Source organism: Berghia stephanieae, chromosome 4 (assembly GCF_034508935.2).
Source record: "Berghia stephanieae isolate SIO BIC M18660-M18661 chromosome 4, UCSD_Bste_1.3, whole genome shotgun sequence".
NCBI lineage: Eukaryota > Metazoa > Mollusca > Gastropoda > Nudibranchia > Aeolidiidae > Berghia > Berghia stephanieae.
The window spans coordinates 55,732,760-55,751,631 of NC_088363.1; the positions used below are offsets into that span (position 1 = coordinate 55,732,760).

General features: G+C 35.4%; 1 protein-coding gene across 1 annotated transcript; it reads left to right on the plus strand.

The window, feature by feature from the left end:
• The first annotated feature begins 365 nt into the window (after window positions 1-365).
• Window positions 366-13,865, plus strand: LOC144970863 (deoxynucleoside kinase-like). The gene is made up of 10 exons (XM_078910967.1): window positions 366-533; window positions 2,445-2,512; window positions 3,032-3,106; window positions 4,394-4,447; window positions 6,185-6,274; window positions 6,873-6,946; window positions 7,397-7,485; window positions 8,171-8,250; window positions 9,312-9,392; window positions 9,940-13,865. Exons 1-10 carry the CDS (start codon window positions 503-505, stop codon window positions 10,021-10,023), a joined length of 726 nt encoding a protein of 241 aa, XP_078767093.1. The 5' UTR covers window positions 366-502; the 3' UTR covers window positions 10,024-13,865.
• Window positions 13,866-18,872: the final 5,007 nt, after the last annotated feature.

Here is an 18,872-nt window from a genome sequence, read left to right on the forward strand (position 1 = left end):
CTGTCATTCTTATATATGGATTTGACCGTTGCTCTAGAGAGCTTGCTGGTGTTGCTGCTTTACTCAATGTTCATGGCAACAAACAATTATTTATTTTTTAAAAATAAAGACACAAAACCCCTCACATAATTTCGCAATGATGGCTCGACCAACATCCCAGAATAAAGAAAAGTCTGTGGCAATATACCATGTCTGCGATTTTCATACAATCATTGAATATACGATTTATTTCCCGTTAAAACAATACTGGACACAAGTGTTGCCTTCGTTTTCAAGACTAAGGAAATATTATGGCTTATAATATGATAAAAAATCAGTCAAAGAATTCTGAGAATCTTATAAAAGTAGGACCGGAGAAAATGTAAATAATAACAAATGCTTGTCTAAGACTAAGGCGCCAGTTTTAGTTTTAGTTTTAGTTTTGTTGAAAGGTTTTTTGCAGTAGGCTAGAAGCTCTACATCAATTTCACGAATTTTTACATAAAATAACAAAGAAATTAATATGGCAAATCGATCTTTCAATTCGGACGAAGGTAAGTGCTTTAACCTGTGCTCTTCCACTCACCAGCAGACGTCGACAGACTGAAAAACTGCTAACAATGAAGTCTATTTTTTTAGTAGGCTGGTTCTATTTCTGAACACTCAGCAAAATAAACTTGAAACTCTATTTCTTCAAATGGTCGGCTAGTCTCCAGTAGCTGATGGGTTACGGACGCGATGTCGATGCAAACAGAATGCTCAAAAAGAGTGGACAGGGAATTCTCACGAATCATCAAGTTCTAGCAGTAGGCACATTCTCATTGTTGAGACTGATTGACTGAGACAGATTTTATCAGAGAAAGTTGTGCTATCGCGAATCCATGGTCCATGGCGCCTTCACTTTTGCACTTCGCGCTGCACTATCAACAAAAAGAGAACAGAAGTAAACCAAAATAACAAAGCCAAAGTCTCAAGACGGGAACAGAGGTTGAAAGACAGGATAGAAATAGAAGTAGAAGTCTAGATAACTAGAAAGTTGGGAGCGGCCAGGCAATAACAAAATAAAACTAACCCCCCCCCCCCCAATAAAAAAAATGCATACATAAATACTGTAACTGTAATACATATCCATCATTCACACTGATACTCTCGCAAATAACCAAAAAAATCTTGAGAACAGAAACCGTTCGGAGAAATAGAGATCAAGTTTATTTTTCAGAGCATTCCGCCGAGGAGTGTTATCGAGGTACACGTACACGGTAACCGGGCACCTAGCCGCCTCATGATCTACGTACACCGTAGCTCGGGTAACTGGTTAGCCGCTACAATACAAGCAATTGGTGATGGACCTCGCTCTGTGTGTGTGTGTTTGTTTTATTTTTTAAAATCAAGCAATACAATTTAACCCATTTTTATAAAGGTGAGATTCAAGGTTACCGTGTATGTTACCGTAGATCCTGAGGCTAGGTGCCTGGTTAGTAACGAAAATAATGATTCCAGAATATCTTCAATTTTCTTCTTTCATTGAACCCCCCTAAAACTTTTAGTAAAAGCGAACAGCAATTTCCAGTCACAACTTTCTTTATGGACGAGTTGGGTCACAATTTGACCCCCACTGCTGCTGCTCACTAAACTGCCTAAGGTTACTGTGAATTTAGACACTGTTCGGAGAAATAGTCACTTTGTATTTTTTATTTCAAGCAGGGTGAGGCCTTCCGAAAGCTCCTCTTGCTTGCATTTCTTTCAATTTGTATTTTCACCCTGGATCTTTTGTCATGCGTTTATTTATTCAATTTGTCAATATATCAGCAAGCAGTCTAAACCTGCTTTATTTTTATTTGACGAGAAAGACAACATTATTGATGAATTGGAAGTCCAGATAGGATTTAGTAACTGAGGTCTCAATTTCCGAAATGCTTTTTTAATAACTTTTCACTATCTCCAAATAACATCAGGACAAAATAATAATATTCTGATAGTGTTAGACAAGCAACAATCCTTCGACAGTACAAAGTATGGGCATCAGCTGTGTCAGTCTGATATGGGTAAAACAGAATTTCCTCTGAACTCTTCTTTTATTTTCTTTCAGTTCCACCCTTTGCCTACTGCCCGTACTGTCTCCCTTCTGTGTTTGCGCATGCACAATTCAAGTTCAAGATACTTATGGCATACACATTGAGACTATTCAGACTTTATAAACAACTGCTTGTTATCGTTATTCCTTACCTTTTGGGTGTAGTGCTCGGTGCTTGTCTTATATCTCAAAAAAAGTAACTTTCTAAGAGAGTAATTTGATTGATCAGACTATAATTATATTGCAGCGAGGTTAGAGGTGTATTTAAAGAATGTTTTTGTATTTTCTCAATTTTAAAGGGAAAAAAATTCTGTCATTGTTTGAATTTATGATATATTTTTAAAATACTCTACTCCTATTAATGTGTCTTCTATTCAAATTTTATTTTCAGATGTCATTCCATCACCTACTCCTTCACCTCCAAGGACAAATGAGGATAGGAAAAGGAAAACTAGAACTGTAAATAAACGTTTCTTCCATTTTTTAATTTTTTTTCGTTTGTTTAAAGTGAGAGTATTCATTTATTGGCCAGAAAATCCCATTTGCATTTTTAACATAAAATAATTGGCATCTTTGTTAAGCTCTATTATTGTTTTCAATAAGCAATTTAATTTGAAAGATATTTTTGTTCGATTAGCTGGAACTGTTGTTGTTGATGTGTCTTATGCTAAAAGAGTAGATATGCTTTGTTAAATCTCTCCCTTGTGGCTTTCTCCTAACCAAGACTTAATTTGTATGCATTGTTCACACGGTTATAACTTATAACTGCAAACCTGGCCATCCCTCCAAGAGATCTGTAATTGCAAGTAATTGATGATTCACACGATATAACTTCTGCCCTTTTTAAGAAAACAGTAAGCTATGACTTGTTAGAGAATTCGCACTCTGCTTCTTATTAAAGAGGTTATTAAGCTTTATAACAGAAATTATATGTGGGGCTATTTTATTTGTATATTCTCTCTTAATATATATCTTCAGGTACTTGTTGAAGGCAATATCGGATGTGGAAAAACCACTTTCCTCAAGTATTTCGAACAGTTCAAGCAAGTGCAGGTATTTATCCTATAACGGCTAGATTGATTTCCTTTCAAAATTCTTGTCTCTTATTATTTGTCAAATTATAATTGCAGATCTAACAATTTTCAAAAAGAGAGCAAAAGCTGATGTGATTCAGGCTTCGATGAGGCCCAATTAAGTCTGAGTTGCATTGCTATACTATTAGTGCTGTCTTTGTAAAAATAGTATATGAATCATGAATTATATAAAATGTCAGATTGCTTTAAAATTGAATTTTTGTATAATAGGTTGAGTTCCATGTTTAAAGATGCAAAAGTTTTTATCATCCAGAGCTTTACCCTCCAATTTAAAAATTAATATTTGGCAAAACAAGATGTATGATAATGTATTGCTACTAACAACTGTACACCCTTTGGTAAGAAGGTCATGGGTTTTAATATGAGTGGAGACATTGGGGTTCTTTTCTACTGACAGGAGTTTTAGAGGTTCTGGCTCACAGAATAGAACTTTGTTGCCGGCAGTTTTTCAAATAGATGTGTTTCTTTTTGGATAAGGTGACAAATGATGAAAAGAGAACTTTGAATAATAATAGATATATTGCAAATCTAGGTCCATAGAAAAGCTCAAATTTCAGACGTGACCCACATGTGAATGGTCCTTGCACGAACCTACATTTATTGTTTTAGTTTGTTAAAGAGGGAAATCATTTGAAAAGGTTGTATGACATAGAGCCAGTCAAAGCAGAAAATGAAAAGAAAAAATTAGCTTTCCTGCCTTGGTGATCAGGCCTAATGACTTGTCAGTAATGCTACTTTTGCATCACAGAGGTATCCATATAGTAAAGCCAACTTAATGTTTGCACAACTCTGAGTCTGAGCATAGAGAATTCAAGCTTTTGTTGTGAAATCAATTTTCATATCAATGAAAACAATTAACGAGCATGTGAAGATGAAGAGATGGAAATAGTATGCAACATTATTTTATTTTGAAAATATAGATGTGAAATATTCAGGAGCAGGCAGTGGCACCCAATTAAAAATATGGAAAGGTTGTTTGATACATTGCCAGAACAAAGCAGGGAAAAAGAAAATGTGAGAAAAATTACCCCAAATATTTCCTCAAATATCAGTCCTAAGGGCCCCTGATGAACAGTCAGACATGCTACCACAAATGTTACTTGATAATGCTGTCATGCAGTACTGAGTATCATTTAAACTTTGGAAGACCATTTTTGTAGTTTTAACCTGTGGGAAGAAATTAAATGATATATTTTCTTCCCACAAGTTAAATCTACATATGAGAAAGTATATTATGATGTTTCAGGTTCACCCTGAGCCAGTATCTGAATGGACCAATTACAATGGATTCAATGCTTTGGTAAGCACTTCACTTTTATTATTATTTTGATAGTGGCTTCATGAAATTGTCATTCTCTTAACACCCCAAACTATTCGATTTAACTTTTTTGTATCAGTTATTTTATTTCTAGTTGTAGCCAGTCATTGTCTTTAACCATAACCATCTTCTCTATCACACCGGGTAAATGGGAAAATTTGTAAACTACTTCACCGGAGTATTCAATACCCGTTCCAGAGTTTTTGGTCATTGACCATGCTTAATAACTGTTACAAGACGAGACATTGTACTGTTGTGCCATCAACCATAACCAATCCAATTTTCTATGGTTATCGCAACATCAAGATTAATAATAGAAGAATCATTCAATACTTCTTACTGAGTTGTTGAGTTGGTTTATTTTATAACTACAGTAAAATTACTTTAAACCGAAAGAAGCTAAACCGAAAAATACCTTAAACCGCAAAGAATTTAATAAATTGTACTAGTTTCTTCATTATCTTTGTACAAATTCTTCTGATGAACCGAAATACTTCTAAGCAGGACTTTCTTTAAACCGAAACAACTTGAGAGCACCTTCCCTCTTTCTCTCTCTATTTTTCTTCAAAAATTTGGGAAGGTGGCCACACATAATAATGCCTGGCAATATTAAACAAAGAGCGAAAGTGTAAGATGAGGGTGAGGGTATGGGTGGGGTTGAGGGCTAGACAAACACTTCAATCACTGCACTTGGGCTTGGCCATCACCACAATCGTGCAGACTGGAAAAGGAAGACAACGGGTGACTGGCAGGCGAAAAAATAAGAAAGAGGGGGAGGTAGGGGTGTATCAGGATGTTCTCGCTCTTGTGTTGATGCTTTGGAACTGACTGGGTTTTCAACACGACAATAAGGGGGGGGGGGTGTAGACAACTTACCATTGACATGCCATTTCATTTCCACTTTGTTTAAATGTGTATGTGAGGGTGTGAAAGGGGGGGGGGGGGGGGGGGGGTTCTATGTAATTAGGCCTATGAACCTAATGGCTTGTCAACAAAAGAGGGGGGTGTAGTAGACAGCTTAGCAATGACATGCCTTTTCATTTTCATTTCACTTCACCTCTGAGTAGCTGTGCATCATTCATTATCAATTATCGCACACAAACTTTTGATCTTATTTTAGCTTTACATTTTACTTAAAGATGTTTAAAATAAAGCACTGTACTTATTATACGTTAAAATAATTGAGCAAGACGGGGAGATATGTTAAAAAACACGGTATCCAGACTCAACTTTTTCAACAATTTTGAATGGAAAAACAAAACCCCAAAAATATTTTTTAAATACATCCAAAAAAAAAATATAAATAAAATAAAATTTTTAAAAATTAAAAAAATTAAATGGTTACCAAGACGGCATTTATTCAACAACTTTGTTTAAGCACAAACAACCCGTGTTGCGATTAAATGAGCAATTAAATAGTACCACCCTTGAAAAACATCGCAAAACGGGAACTTGCTTTAAACCAAAATGTCTTTAAACCGAAATGCTTTAGAAGGTCCCCAAAATTTCGGTTTAAAGTAATTCTACTGTATGTCATAATTCTAAGCTCCTTCCTGATATCACTTTGTGACCAACTTATACTTATTGATGTACAAGAGGTATTCGGTTGGTGTCATTATAATTGTTTGTTGTACTTTTTCAACAGTCAAGATAAGTGTTTAATTCAGATTGTAAGTCTGTTCATAGAAAGTTTCCTTGATCTATAAATTTCATTCACAGGACCAACTATATTCAGATCCAAAGCGTTGGTGTTTTGCCTTTGAGGCCATGGTGTCCCTGTCTATGTTGAATCACCACAAATCTGGGGCGGTATGTTAAAATTAAACATTTGCTCATTTACACTTGATTCAAAGAAGTGCCTCAGAAAAAAATTTGAGGGAAATTTCGTAGTCGCTAATTTTCAGTATATTTACTGAATTAACTAGGTTAAAAAATCTCAGTATATTTTCCAATCGTGCTCAACGGAAAAAAAATTAAGTACTAAATGTTTTTTTACTGGAGTTCCACGCTCAGATAGTGGTTGATGAATGTGCTCCCTTAGAAGTTCAGTAAATTTTTGCGTTCTGAATTGGCAACCCTGAATTTTAATGATTATAAAACATTAAGGGAAAGGGTTAAACAAAACAAAAACAAATTTGTAATGGAAGAGTATCAACAATTGTTCAGCATTTATATATTATATATATATATATATATCGATTTTGATGAACTGAAGATATTATTATTATTATGGAACTTTTCAATGATTTAAGGTCCAGCGATGATGATTATCTTTTTATTCTTTTCCCCCATTCTGGGTTATCTTCCTGTCTTTAGTATCATACAAGCTCCATACACTAGAAATAGTTTATTTTACAGTCTGCCTCACTATTCCAATTTATCCATGACATTAAATTTTATTCTCCAGGATTGTAAAATCAAAATGTTGGAACGATCCATGTACAGTGCCAAGTACTGCTTTGCAGAGAATTTCCGACAAGAGTAAGTTTTTGAAATAGTCACATAATGTTGATTTGATGCCTTAGCTGAATGTCCTTGTTATTGTTTTTTTTTTTAGATTTGTTACACATTTTTATGACTCAATGATTTATGTATGTATTATATTTATTTTTTATTTATTTTTAACTAAAATGCGTTAATTGTATTTGAGCAAATTTAGTGCAAAGACCATTTGAAAAATTATTTGTGGAAATTGCTCAATTTTGGATTGGAATGAAATCGATTTGCATCCTGTAGAAGCTGGGTAATTTTCATGTGACATAAAATGTCATGTAAGGTCTATTTTGCAGATGGGCATGATTTGAATGTGGGGTGAAATATCCTTTTCCTCATAAACATTATCTCAATAATGCCTTTTCTAAATGTGCGACATGTCGTGTGAAAAGGCTAACATTATTAGTTAAGTTTTGTTTTCTCTTTTATTTTTTTCAGTGGAATGATGGCAGGTGTAGACTGGGCCATTTTTAATGAGATGCACTCTTATCTGGAGTCAAAGGAAGATATTGGTGCTGATTTAATAGGTGAGATTTCATATTTGGAATTATTTGGAATAGATTTCTAGAATTTAAATAAATTAAGACAAACCTCAATTTACTTTAAAGCTTAATTTATTCACCCAAAGGGCTTTATGAAACAATTTTGATTACAATCCGTATAAGAACCTGTGAATTGCCCCTTCATCGTTTAAGCTCTCACTATCCATCAATATCTTTAGCCGGGAATAAGATGAGTATAGTAAGGTGCTAATTACCTTACCTAAGAACACAAAGTCTAGACCAGGATTCTTTGATTTACGTCACCTATCAGGTGCCTGTGTGTTATATCATTCTAGACATGTATTTTTCTTTTTCATTAAATTACTTTGATTCTCATAGAAAGGATGCAATATTTATTTTTCTCTTTTATGTTACGCTCTAATTACCATATATAACCAATCTTTGTAAGATTAATGCATCAGTATATATGACCGCTGAAAGGAGGGGAAAATGGCAGCAGATTCAAATTCTATTTCATTAGATTATTTGGGGTATTTTTTTTCTTTTCTCTTTTTTTTAAGCAGATTAATTGTTTAGCTGAACAATAAAGGGGATTCTTTTAGGCTGAGCTGATAAGTCTTTACTACTTAAAATACTGAGGCACCAACTTCTAATGGTGTTTTGAAAAATGTTACATGTTTTGAAATGTACATCACATTTCTGTCTCCAGTCTATTTGAGAGCAAGTCCTGAAATATGTTTTGAAAGACTTAGAAGAAGAAACAGAAGTGAGGAAGCTGGAGTGCCTCTTGTAAGTAATATTTAATTTAATTGTTTGTTGTTTTTTTTAAAGTAATCGTACTTATTTTTAATAGATGCTCATATGAAAACGAATGGTTTTCTTATCCCTGGAGATATTAACAGAATGTGGAGAATACCTCTTTGGATATATTATATCTTTAGAAAAGATCCAGATATAATGAAGCTAGTTATATATTATATGTATAAAGTCTACTTTAGACCCATTAGGTCCTTGGAGCCAAAGCCTATACCGGTTGTTATAGCGTGAAATGCTTGCAACCCTTTGGATAGAGCGCTAGTCTATCGCAAAATACTTTCCCTCAGATCTAACAACTACCTAATCACTGCTGCATGGACAAGGGGGTCAGAAAAATCTCGACTGCACCCGGGATCAATCTAGATCACTTTGCTTTGTGAATTGAGTTTTCTACCAACTGTGCTATTGGGACCCCTTGCTTGTATATCGGCATTCACTAATTGTGACCGATTAGCCAGGCTTGGCCATCATCTATGGCTAGTGATTTCCTGTCAGGAGCCATAAATAATAAGCACACCTTCAGGTGTGTGTCTATTCAAGGTTTTAACTTAATCCTTCCTCATTCACAATGTCAATCATGTTTAGTCAACTTAAAGGGAAATTACCAGTGAAGCTGTTGGCTTCATCAAAAAATTGATAATAATATTGAAGAGGGATGAAAAATGGGACCATTATTTGGTGTTGACTTCTGAAGACTGCACTGTATTTTGTTTTCTTGATGAAACGTGATTATCTTGATAGCAGAAGTCACAACACAATTGGATTTCCCAATTGGATCAATTTTATTATTTTTTCATGTTAGATAATTACATTTGGTGGACAGGCCATAAATATGACTAATCTGCAATTGGATTTATTTTAAGTTTAAGTTTTCAGTTGCTGTAATATTAAATATAAAGTAGAAACTTTGCAAGAATTTTTAGTTTCAATCGAAATTTTAAAAATAAATTCACCAATTTTCCATCATTCAAGGATTGGTCTTTTCTGTTGTTTACATTTTCAGTATTTTATTTCATTTTTATTATCATTTATAGGAATACTTAAGGAAGCTGCACAATCTCCACGATGACTGGTTAATTCATGGGAAACGTGGTAAACTTACAACCCCTGTCTTGGTAAGATTTGTTAGTTCTATGCATTCATTATTTGTATATATTCGCCTATTGATGCTGGGAAAAAAAAAAAGGAAGACATTGTTGACCAAGGAAATATTTGAGCCCAAATTATTTCTTGCTTTATATTCTGTTCTTTATTGAAGTCGCTATATATAGACAAGTGGTCTCAATGGCTCACTTGATAGAGCTTTCACTTCGTAAAGGGACTGGTTTTCAGGATTGTTTTCAGACCCCTTTATCTGGTCGCATTGATTAGGTAGTTGGTAGTGTCAGATTACAAATAAGAAGCAAGCACTAATGTAGGATAAATATCTGAAAGAGTGTGTATGAGTATGAAACAGCATTCACTGTAATATATATATTGTTTTGTTCATTCCATGTGGTTTTAGTGTACTTTTTTTTTCTCTAAAATTAGACCATTTGATTTGACTTGCGTTTTACCTGAGGTCATTTAGTGATGAGGAGAGAAAGAAATAGATGCTTCCTTTTTGTGAGAGACTATTTTTTTCATTCATTGAATTTTTATTTTTTTAAAAATTTGTTTCAGATTTTGGATGTTGGCAAAGAATTGTGCGAGGTCAAGCAAGATATAGAAAAATACAGACATGAAATTATAGGCGGTTTTGATTGAACTATGTCAAGTCTGTTTGTGTAGAGCTCAATTTTGGAAATGATAAGGAAGGATTTGATAAAGATGTCAAGCTGCACAAAAATTATGTAAATATATGCATGTATATTGGGCTTACGATTACCATAAAAAGGCAGGAAATGATCTGTTTTTTCTCTCTCTATTTAGATTTTTTATAGCTGTCATTTATTAACCCTCTCGTGTTCAGATTATTTTTGGGGGAGTAGATAATGAGTTCCCTATATGGCCATGTCAGTCATGTAGACATCCTTTGATGATATAAGCCTACTCTTTGATATCTGTAGTCGCCTTTTCGTTTTCTACGGTCACTCATGGCTAAACTCCGCCCAGAAACGATTTCATAGGTCCGTCCATCACCACATTTCAAACTTTTGTTCTCGTGAGTTCTTAAGTTTTTTGACCGAAGAACGATTGGCTACTGAGCATCTTGACCCTTCAACGATTGGTCGTTCTGACAGCTCACGTGTCAACAGCCGTCAACAATGAATTGAATCATCGTCGATGCAGTGGAAGACGGCCATGGAATAGTTGAGTCACATCGCCACGTTGTTGAATAAATTATCCAGGCATGGTCGATAGGTAAAAAAGCCAAACTATGTTCTAGTTACATTTGAAACAAACAAAGTATATCACTGATCTCGTCTCTTTGAGATATAAAGAATGATATAAAAATCAAGAAAATCGGCCGATAAATAAAAAAGTTGCTAAAAAAAGCTAAAATAAACAAAAGCAATTTTTAAAATCAAATTTATTCGTAAAACAGTTGGTTTTCAACCGATTTTTATGAAACAAAGACCAATGTACTTCTTTTTTCAAGCTGATTTCAGCAATGTGACTTTCAAATTCCTCAGAATTATATTTTTTACTTTTAGATTTTAGCTTTTAGGCCTACTCAATAAGGTGTTATATTCCTTGCATAACAATAGCGTAATACATCGACGGGGAGAAGCGTCTTTGTTTCGGCCAGCTGGATAGATAGCATGTGATTGGTCGAAGACTTTGAGACGCTTGATTCACAATTCTACACGAACGGACCCCGGCGGTCTATCAAAGAGGTGTAACAAATTTATTTACCGACTATTTTTCTTGGTGCTAAAATTACAAAGTAATAATTTCGCATCAGAAAAAATAATTCTGAAGTTCCTATCTCTTTATTACAATAAAATTGATACCTCGAATGACAAAATCGACCCACAAATAAGGGAGTTATAAATTATTCATAATATTTTTAAAAGTTTACAATAATGGTCTTCAAAGTCATTTTTCATCACCAAAGTCGTAATTTTTTACCGATTTTTACCAAACAAAGTGCAATGTCAATGATTTTCACCCGCAAATAAAATAGGATTTAAATCGCAATTTCTGAAACGTATTTTCTTTTCTGTCGGCAAATTTATAAAAATCAAAGCTGAAAACACCCTGCGGCAGTGACAGGGCCTGTCATTTCCTTCACAACGATTGGATTTTACTTACTGAGGCCAGTCTTGACTACCCCGCCCATGAATATTATGCCAGTGTCGGTTTTTGTCGGGTTGAATCTTAAAGAGTTAAAGTGGAGGCTGGTTAAGATCAAGTTGTCAATTTGTTCTCTTCAGTTGTCAACGAATCAATAATCCAAACAAGCATATTTTTATGCGACGGCCAAGCTGAAAAGAATTACATAGCCCTGTTTCCATTTGAAAAGGCCAAAAGTGGAAAATGCTTTCCATTGGCATCATTGGTGAAACTGATTGAACACCCAAGGCCTGTAAATTACACTTGACAAAAGTAATGTGACATACTTCTGATAATAGATAAGGATTTCTTTTTTTAATTTGCTGGAAGGGAGACAACTCTGCAATTATAGTCCTCATGAATTAATGATATGCTTAATTTTCCTCTCATTTTAGTTGCCATGAGTAAACTGAAAAATAAGTTACTGTACTCTCCAGTTCTGTTTCGTCGTCTGGTTTTTTAAAATTATTAGCATGAGTATTGATTAGGTTTTACAAAATACATATTAGAGGAAAACTGGTAATGATGGATCTGCAACCAAATTGTATGACACAGAATCAATTCTAAAGCATTTTAAAGTGATATTTCATAGAAATAATAGATATGCATTTTAGGTTAATACCTATTTTGTTTTAAATGAATTTCAGTTTTTTTCCCACAAAGTTAAATTGACTTTTTTGTTTGTTTAATGCCTGTGTCAAGTCTGCTTGGTTTAAAACAGAACACACATGTTTAAAATTTTTAAAATCTATTAATAGTTTCCGGTTATTTACTTTTTTTTTTATCCCTTTAAAATTGGTTGGAGTCGGGAAAGTAATTTTTTTTAAATCTTGAGAATTATTTTGCAATTTATATGTTGTCTGGAGTTTTACAAGCTTAATTTTCAATGTTTTAGTTTATTTATACTGGTTTTTTAAAATATATTTTTATTAAATGTCACTAAATAGCTTTTGTATTTTAAACCCTATTCTTTTACTCTTTAGATATGTAATAATTTATTGGACACGAATAACACAAATATTATTCGATTTTTGATCTCTTCGCCTCAATGTATTGTATCTAATGATTTGTTCATGTTTGTCTTCAAAACTTTCGTCTCTTATAACATTGGCTGTTTGCCAGGTCGATAAAGGCAGCAAAATGTGACCTAAATCACTGCCTCACTCTTGTGTTATTTCGTGGTTAATCGAGCACTGAATATGGAATTGGATGGTACTGATAGTGACCTCTTGGAATCGACTTTGGTTCCCTATTTGAACCAGTCCCCTTTCGTCTTACTTTTTCTCATGTTCTTTTAATTGTAAATCTAAAAATTTTTTTATCCCTTTCTCTTTCTGTTGACTGGAGCCGTAAAAACACTTAAAATCAAACAACTTCATTGTAACTGAGGTGCACGTCACTTTTATTAAGAAAAATGGACAAAAAGCCCCCTTCCCCTTCCACGCCTCCTATCCACAAATACTTGTACATTTCTGTATTTCGTTACTCTGACCATTTTGACTTAAAATCCAATTTTTGTTTTTTGATTACCTTGAAATAATACCAGAATGAAGTGAGTGGTTACATTAGGTTACACGTTATTTTAAATTGATGATGATGGGTATTCTTTTATCATGGATGATTAGGCTTATACACCTAATCTAACAATTCTTTTTTTTTTTTTTTTTTTTTTTGTAAATGTGATATTCATTGTGCAATTTGTATAAGAATAGGAGAAAATATAAGAGATAATGGTTAGCAAGGGGATATTTGGGTTTTTAATATCATTTGAGTAGTAGGACATGTCATGTATGTGTATGTTTGTGGAAAAGAGGTGCATGCGTGAAAGAGAGAGATAGAGAGAGAGAGAGAAAGAAACTCCTAAGGTGATTGTATAATTCAGACTTGCCAAGCATTACGATTTTATCGTAATTTTACGATATTGAGACTGTCATTATGTTATTACGACTTTACCTGCGCAATTACGATATTTTGTTAATTACGAAATTTTATTTTTTTTACATAGCGAAAAAAAAAAAGAAAAATAATTAATTAGTTGTAAAATTGCGAATCTACGAAGTGACGTTTTGGCCAAGGTGGCCGGGCATATTCAACTCGGAACATGGAAAGGCAACTTTCTCTTTATTTTTGGACTGATTACTACTTTTTGTCCCAAATTACTATTTTTGGGGGCTTCAATTACTATTTTATGAAATTTTTTTTGACAAGTCTGATAATTGTCTATGATCATGAAATAATTGTAAATATTGTACCATAATTATATTATTCTTATTATACACACAATCTCTGTCAAATTGTACTATTATCATCCATTAAAACAAATCAAACTCTATTTTGTATTATTTATTTTTTCCTTAAATTTTTAAGCTACTTATATAAGCCTCTGGGTGGTGCCGGACAATGCTGTTTCTGGCCAGTACTCATATATACATTGGGGACGGTGACAATGTGATTGAAGTGACTTTTTCAAAGTCGATTTTGCGCAAAATAGGCCCCTACAGGTCAGAAAAGTGTCATACCACAAAACAAAGCTGCACAGGCATTTAGGTGAATACACTCCAACTTGAGATGTGTATATGGATAACTTTTAAAATCTACATCAACGCTCGCTTTTGACCTCCCACGGTGGGCAAGGAAACCATTTGCTGTCTTCCATCCTTCTATACACTGCAGTCCGCTTATAGTTAAAGTAAACTCTTGGGGATATGTAAAAAGTTGATCTTATCCAAAACTCGAGGGGAACAACCCTTCAGCGTGACAAACATTTGGTTTATCCGATGTTGATTGACGAGTTTATTTTATCTAGACTAGCTTACAGATGGAGTTTATCTTAAATGTTTTCAACAACTAATGATTTAGCAGAAAAATTGGGACTAGCCTCAGAGTTTATCTTAAGCAAGCGGACTGCAGTGTATATCCTTTTTCAGGTTGATTTCTTTGCCTTAGAATAATATTACAGGTTATGTTCTGGCCTTGGTCGGAGTCCTTGACTGAGGGGGGGGGGGGGGGGGGGGGGGGGGGGGACAGTCAAATGCATGGTATTAGGAATGGGAGATGATTTATTTTTAAAACCCATGTAAATCATCTCTCTGTGAGGTACTGGTAAAGTTTGATTAATTTTATTAAAAAAACATTTGAGTGCTGGGTGGGGTTCCCTACCTCCCATAGTGGGCAGGGAGATACTTGCTGTGTCTTTTATACCCCCATACCTGTATTCCAATTGCTTTCTGTCTTTGTCTTGGAATGAGATTACTTAGTTTTGTCCTGACTTTTTGGTACCTTAAAGGGGGGGGGGGGGGGCTATTTGCCCAAATTGTAATGGAGATTCTCTCAAACCAACGCAAATATTATTATTATTATTTGATTTTATTTGTTTGATGAGTTATCTATATTCCTTCGTGGAATGCCTAGGCGACGATATGTTATGATATCGTGGCGCAAAGGCATAATTTTTGGTTTTTTTTAAATTTTTTTATTTGATATAGCGCCAGCACCCACAAATAGTTCTCAGAGGTGATTTACAATCGTTTTTTTTAGTATCACACATGTTCATTCATTCGTCTACAACTGGGTGGTGTTCCTGACCTCCCATAGTGGGCAGGGGGGTACATACTGTGTCTTCTATCCCCTTATATTCCCGTTTTCCAACATGCTTTCTGTCTTTGTCTTGGAATGAGATTACTTGGTTTTGTCCTGGCCCTGGCTGAGACTGAGAGGGAAACAGTGGAATGTATAGTTAGTTTTGGGAGATGATATATTTTTCATTGTAAATCATCTCTCTGTTATGCACTGTATTATGCTTTCTTTCTATTACATATGATTTGTAAAACATTTGAGTGTGTTCCTCTTAGCGGGGACCTGTGCTTGTGTCTGGTTGAGACTTTTAGTGATCTCAAACTAAGTACTTTGATAGAGTGCTTTTGGAATCTACACCTGTTTCTTATTTGAACCAATTCCCCTTTGTCTTCCCTTTTCTTGGATGCTTTATTGTAATTCTAGAACATTTTACTATCCCATTTTCTTCCTTTTTACTGGCGCTGATATGACCTTAATTGTTGCAAGCGCCGCAAAACCCTTAAAAACAAAACAAACATTCCACTACAAAATCACTACAGCAATCACAAAAATAACGTGTTCAAAGTTCACATAGAATCACGATAAGCAGAATGAAAAAGATCGGTTTTTAGATGCCGTTTGAAGACTGGTAGACTTTCGCGTTGTCGGGTTTTAGGTGGTAAAGAATTCCATATGATTGGAGCCGAAAACCACACTCAGCAAACTTTGTTCTTGGGATGTTTTTCTCCATTCCATTTAGCCAGACACTCCGTCTTAGAAGACTGTGTCTGGATAGTGAGGAATTCATGAGACACCAAAACATCCTGTACTGTTAGTGTTAGACTTCTCCAGGGATCGCCATTACCCTGACCGAGTATTACAAGAGGCTATAAGGAAAACTAGTGCAAAGAGCAAAGGGGGTATAACGAAGAAGTTATCCGAGATATGTACGAAGGAAACAAGATTGTGGTAAGGACAGCTGTTGGCTCAACTGAGCAATTTAATGTAAGAGTTTGATTACACCAGGAATCTACTCTCAGCCCACTGCTGTTTGTAATAGTAATGGATGTTCTCACAGAACACCTTCGGCGTGAGGCACCATGGAACATGATGTATGCGGATGACGTAGTACTTTTGAATGATACAAAAGCTGAGGCGGAAAAAGAGCTGGAGACCATTGTTGGAAAGGAGGGGATTAAGGATAAGGCAAGGTATTTGTGCATCGGACAACAGAGAGCAGGACCACAAATAAAGATAGGAGAGACAAACCAATTCAAATGCTTAGGGACAATTGTAGAAGGAGATGGGGGCAATGAGATGGCGGTTAAGAAGAGGATCCAGGCAGGCTGGAATAATTGGAGGAAGGTATCCGGAATTATGTGTGACAAACGAATTTTCACAAAGCTAAAGGGAAAAATTTATACGTACATCTGTTGTAAGACCAGCAATGTTGGATGGATCAGAGACAACAGCCACAACAAAGAAACAAGTTTAGGTGGCAGAAATGGCGATGTTGAGATGGTCACTTGGCTGGACAAGAAAAGATAAAGTGAGAAATAAACGAATTCGAAGGTTGACTGAGGTGAAAATGTATCAATAAAGATGAGAGAAGATATATTGAAATGGTTCGGACATGTTAAGAGACGAGAGAGGGAGTACGTGGGAAGGAAAGTATTGGACTTACAATTAGCGGGAAAGAGGAAAAAGGGACACCCAAAGACTAGTTGGTTGTATAAGGTAAAGGACGATATAAAAGAACTGGGCCTGGAGGCAGAGATGGAAATCGGTTTGGACGAATTCAATCCCTCAAGGGGGTGGGGACATACACTCCTCGAAACTAAGTGAGAAGTTGCCAGGCTTCTCCACCAGGAAGAAGAGACACTGTGGTAGCGAATCGGCTTCGGTCGAGAACCTGCCTCACGGCAAAATCGTTTCATCAGTGGGCACTTTCCACCTGTCCAACATGTACCCGATGTGGGATAGAACCCGAAACCGCAGAGCATCTAGTTGAACGGTGTGTTGTGACGAAGCTTCCAGGCGGGTTTGCTACGGTGCACGAATGCGGTGAAGAATTTGCTGATTGGGTCGATCGTCATAATATAATAGATAGTGTGCGCACAATTCGAAGCTGCTGCCATTAGACATTGTAACACCCGTTACGTTGGCGAGACGGGGAAATGATTGGGAGATCGCTTTGTACAATATCTACGGGACATTGCCAACTAATCGGATACAGCTGTGTGGCCCGACATTTTAACCTATCTGGCTACCCCGGCACCAGGATCGCTCAAATTGGTGTATTTAAATTCTGCTACACAGACACTATATCTCGTCGGAAAGAGGAAACACATCTGATTAAAATCCTTGGATGTTTAAACCCCGGAGGACTCAACACCAGACTGGAATGTCACTAGACTATCGCCTCTGTGGTATTTCTTACATCTATAGTTTCTTAGGTTTGTGTTACGTATTTCCTTCACCGCTTTATTGGATTTCTTTCTGCTGATACATTTTAAACCTATTTCTATTCTATCCCCCCCCCCCCCCCCTCCTTTTAAGTTTTTTTTTCGAACAAAATTTTATGCGTTGTTTTATATTCCGCTCAATGTGGAACTCTTGAAGTTAAATATCGAACGCTTCTTTGTTTTTATTCCAAGATTTGTCTTCTACCAAATTTCTCTGACTGTCGGAGATATGGAATTTCTTAAAGTATTTATGTTTTTATTGATTTTTGTTGTTGGTTGAAGAAGGGTTTTGACCCCGAAAAGCTCCGTGTTTGGTATTTTGCTCTTTTTTAAAGCTGTTCTATTCATTTTTTTTATTACTTCAAATATCAATATCATTCGAATACTATGATTTCCCCCCCCCCCCCCCTCCCCCCAACCACAACGTCTAAAGAATCTCAAAACAGTTGTAATTTACTGTGGGCTGAGTATTACGTCCTTGCTATTGGCATTTATTTCTGTAAATAAACTCTTTGCCGTCGGCCTTCTTGTTTGGTGTCCTTGTAGTCTTGGAACACATTAGGAGCGCATTAAGCACTTTTATTGAATATTGTATTAGCAGATCATGTTTTTGTTCTTGTCTTTTTTCCTTTTTTTTGTATTTTATTTACTTGCTCTCTCTCTCTCTCTCTCTCTCTCTCTCTCTCTCTCTCTCTCTCTCTCTCTCTCTCTCTCTCTCTCTTCTCTTGTTCTCCCTCACTCTCTCTCTCTCTCTCTCTCTCTCTCTCTCTCTCTCTCTCTCTCTCTCTCTCTCTCTCTCTCTTTTCCCCCCTCTTTCTCATTTTCTTAATCTAAGGTTACCTTGTTACATATTTTTCTGTTTGCTATTAAATAAAGTTTTCTGTAATCTTTAAATTTTCTTAGCTTCTTTTCACTGGCGCTGAAAGGACATAAAACCAATGTTTAAAAAATCACAAACTCATCGGGATGAATTAAAAGGTATTGATTTTCAATGCAATCCGATCCGACACACTCAACAAGCATTGTTCATAAAACACTCAATATGGAAATACGCAGATTATATGCTTTCCTTGAAGTTCAAAGATTGTCCTGATAATGAAAAATATTTACGACTTTTAATGCAAGGGAAATGAACAATGACGGAATAACGCATATTATTGGGTGCGAAAGAAAAAAAAACTGGAAAAAGTTGTGACGCTGTTTCAATACGAAGAAGAAATCAAAAACCGTCAACATTTTGCAAGTAACAAGAACAATACCTTAAGTTAATACTTGCTAAGTTTAATAATAATCTATGATTGGTTAGGAAACTATGCC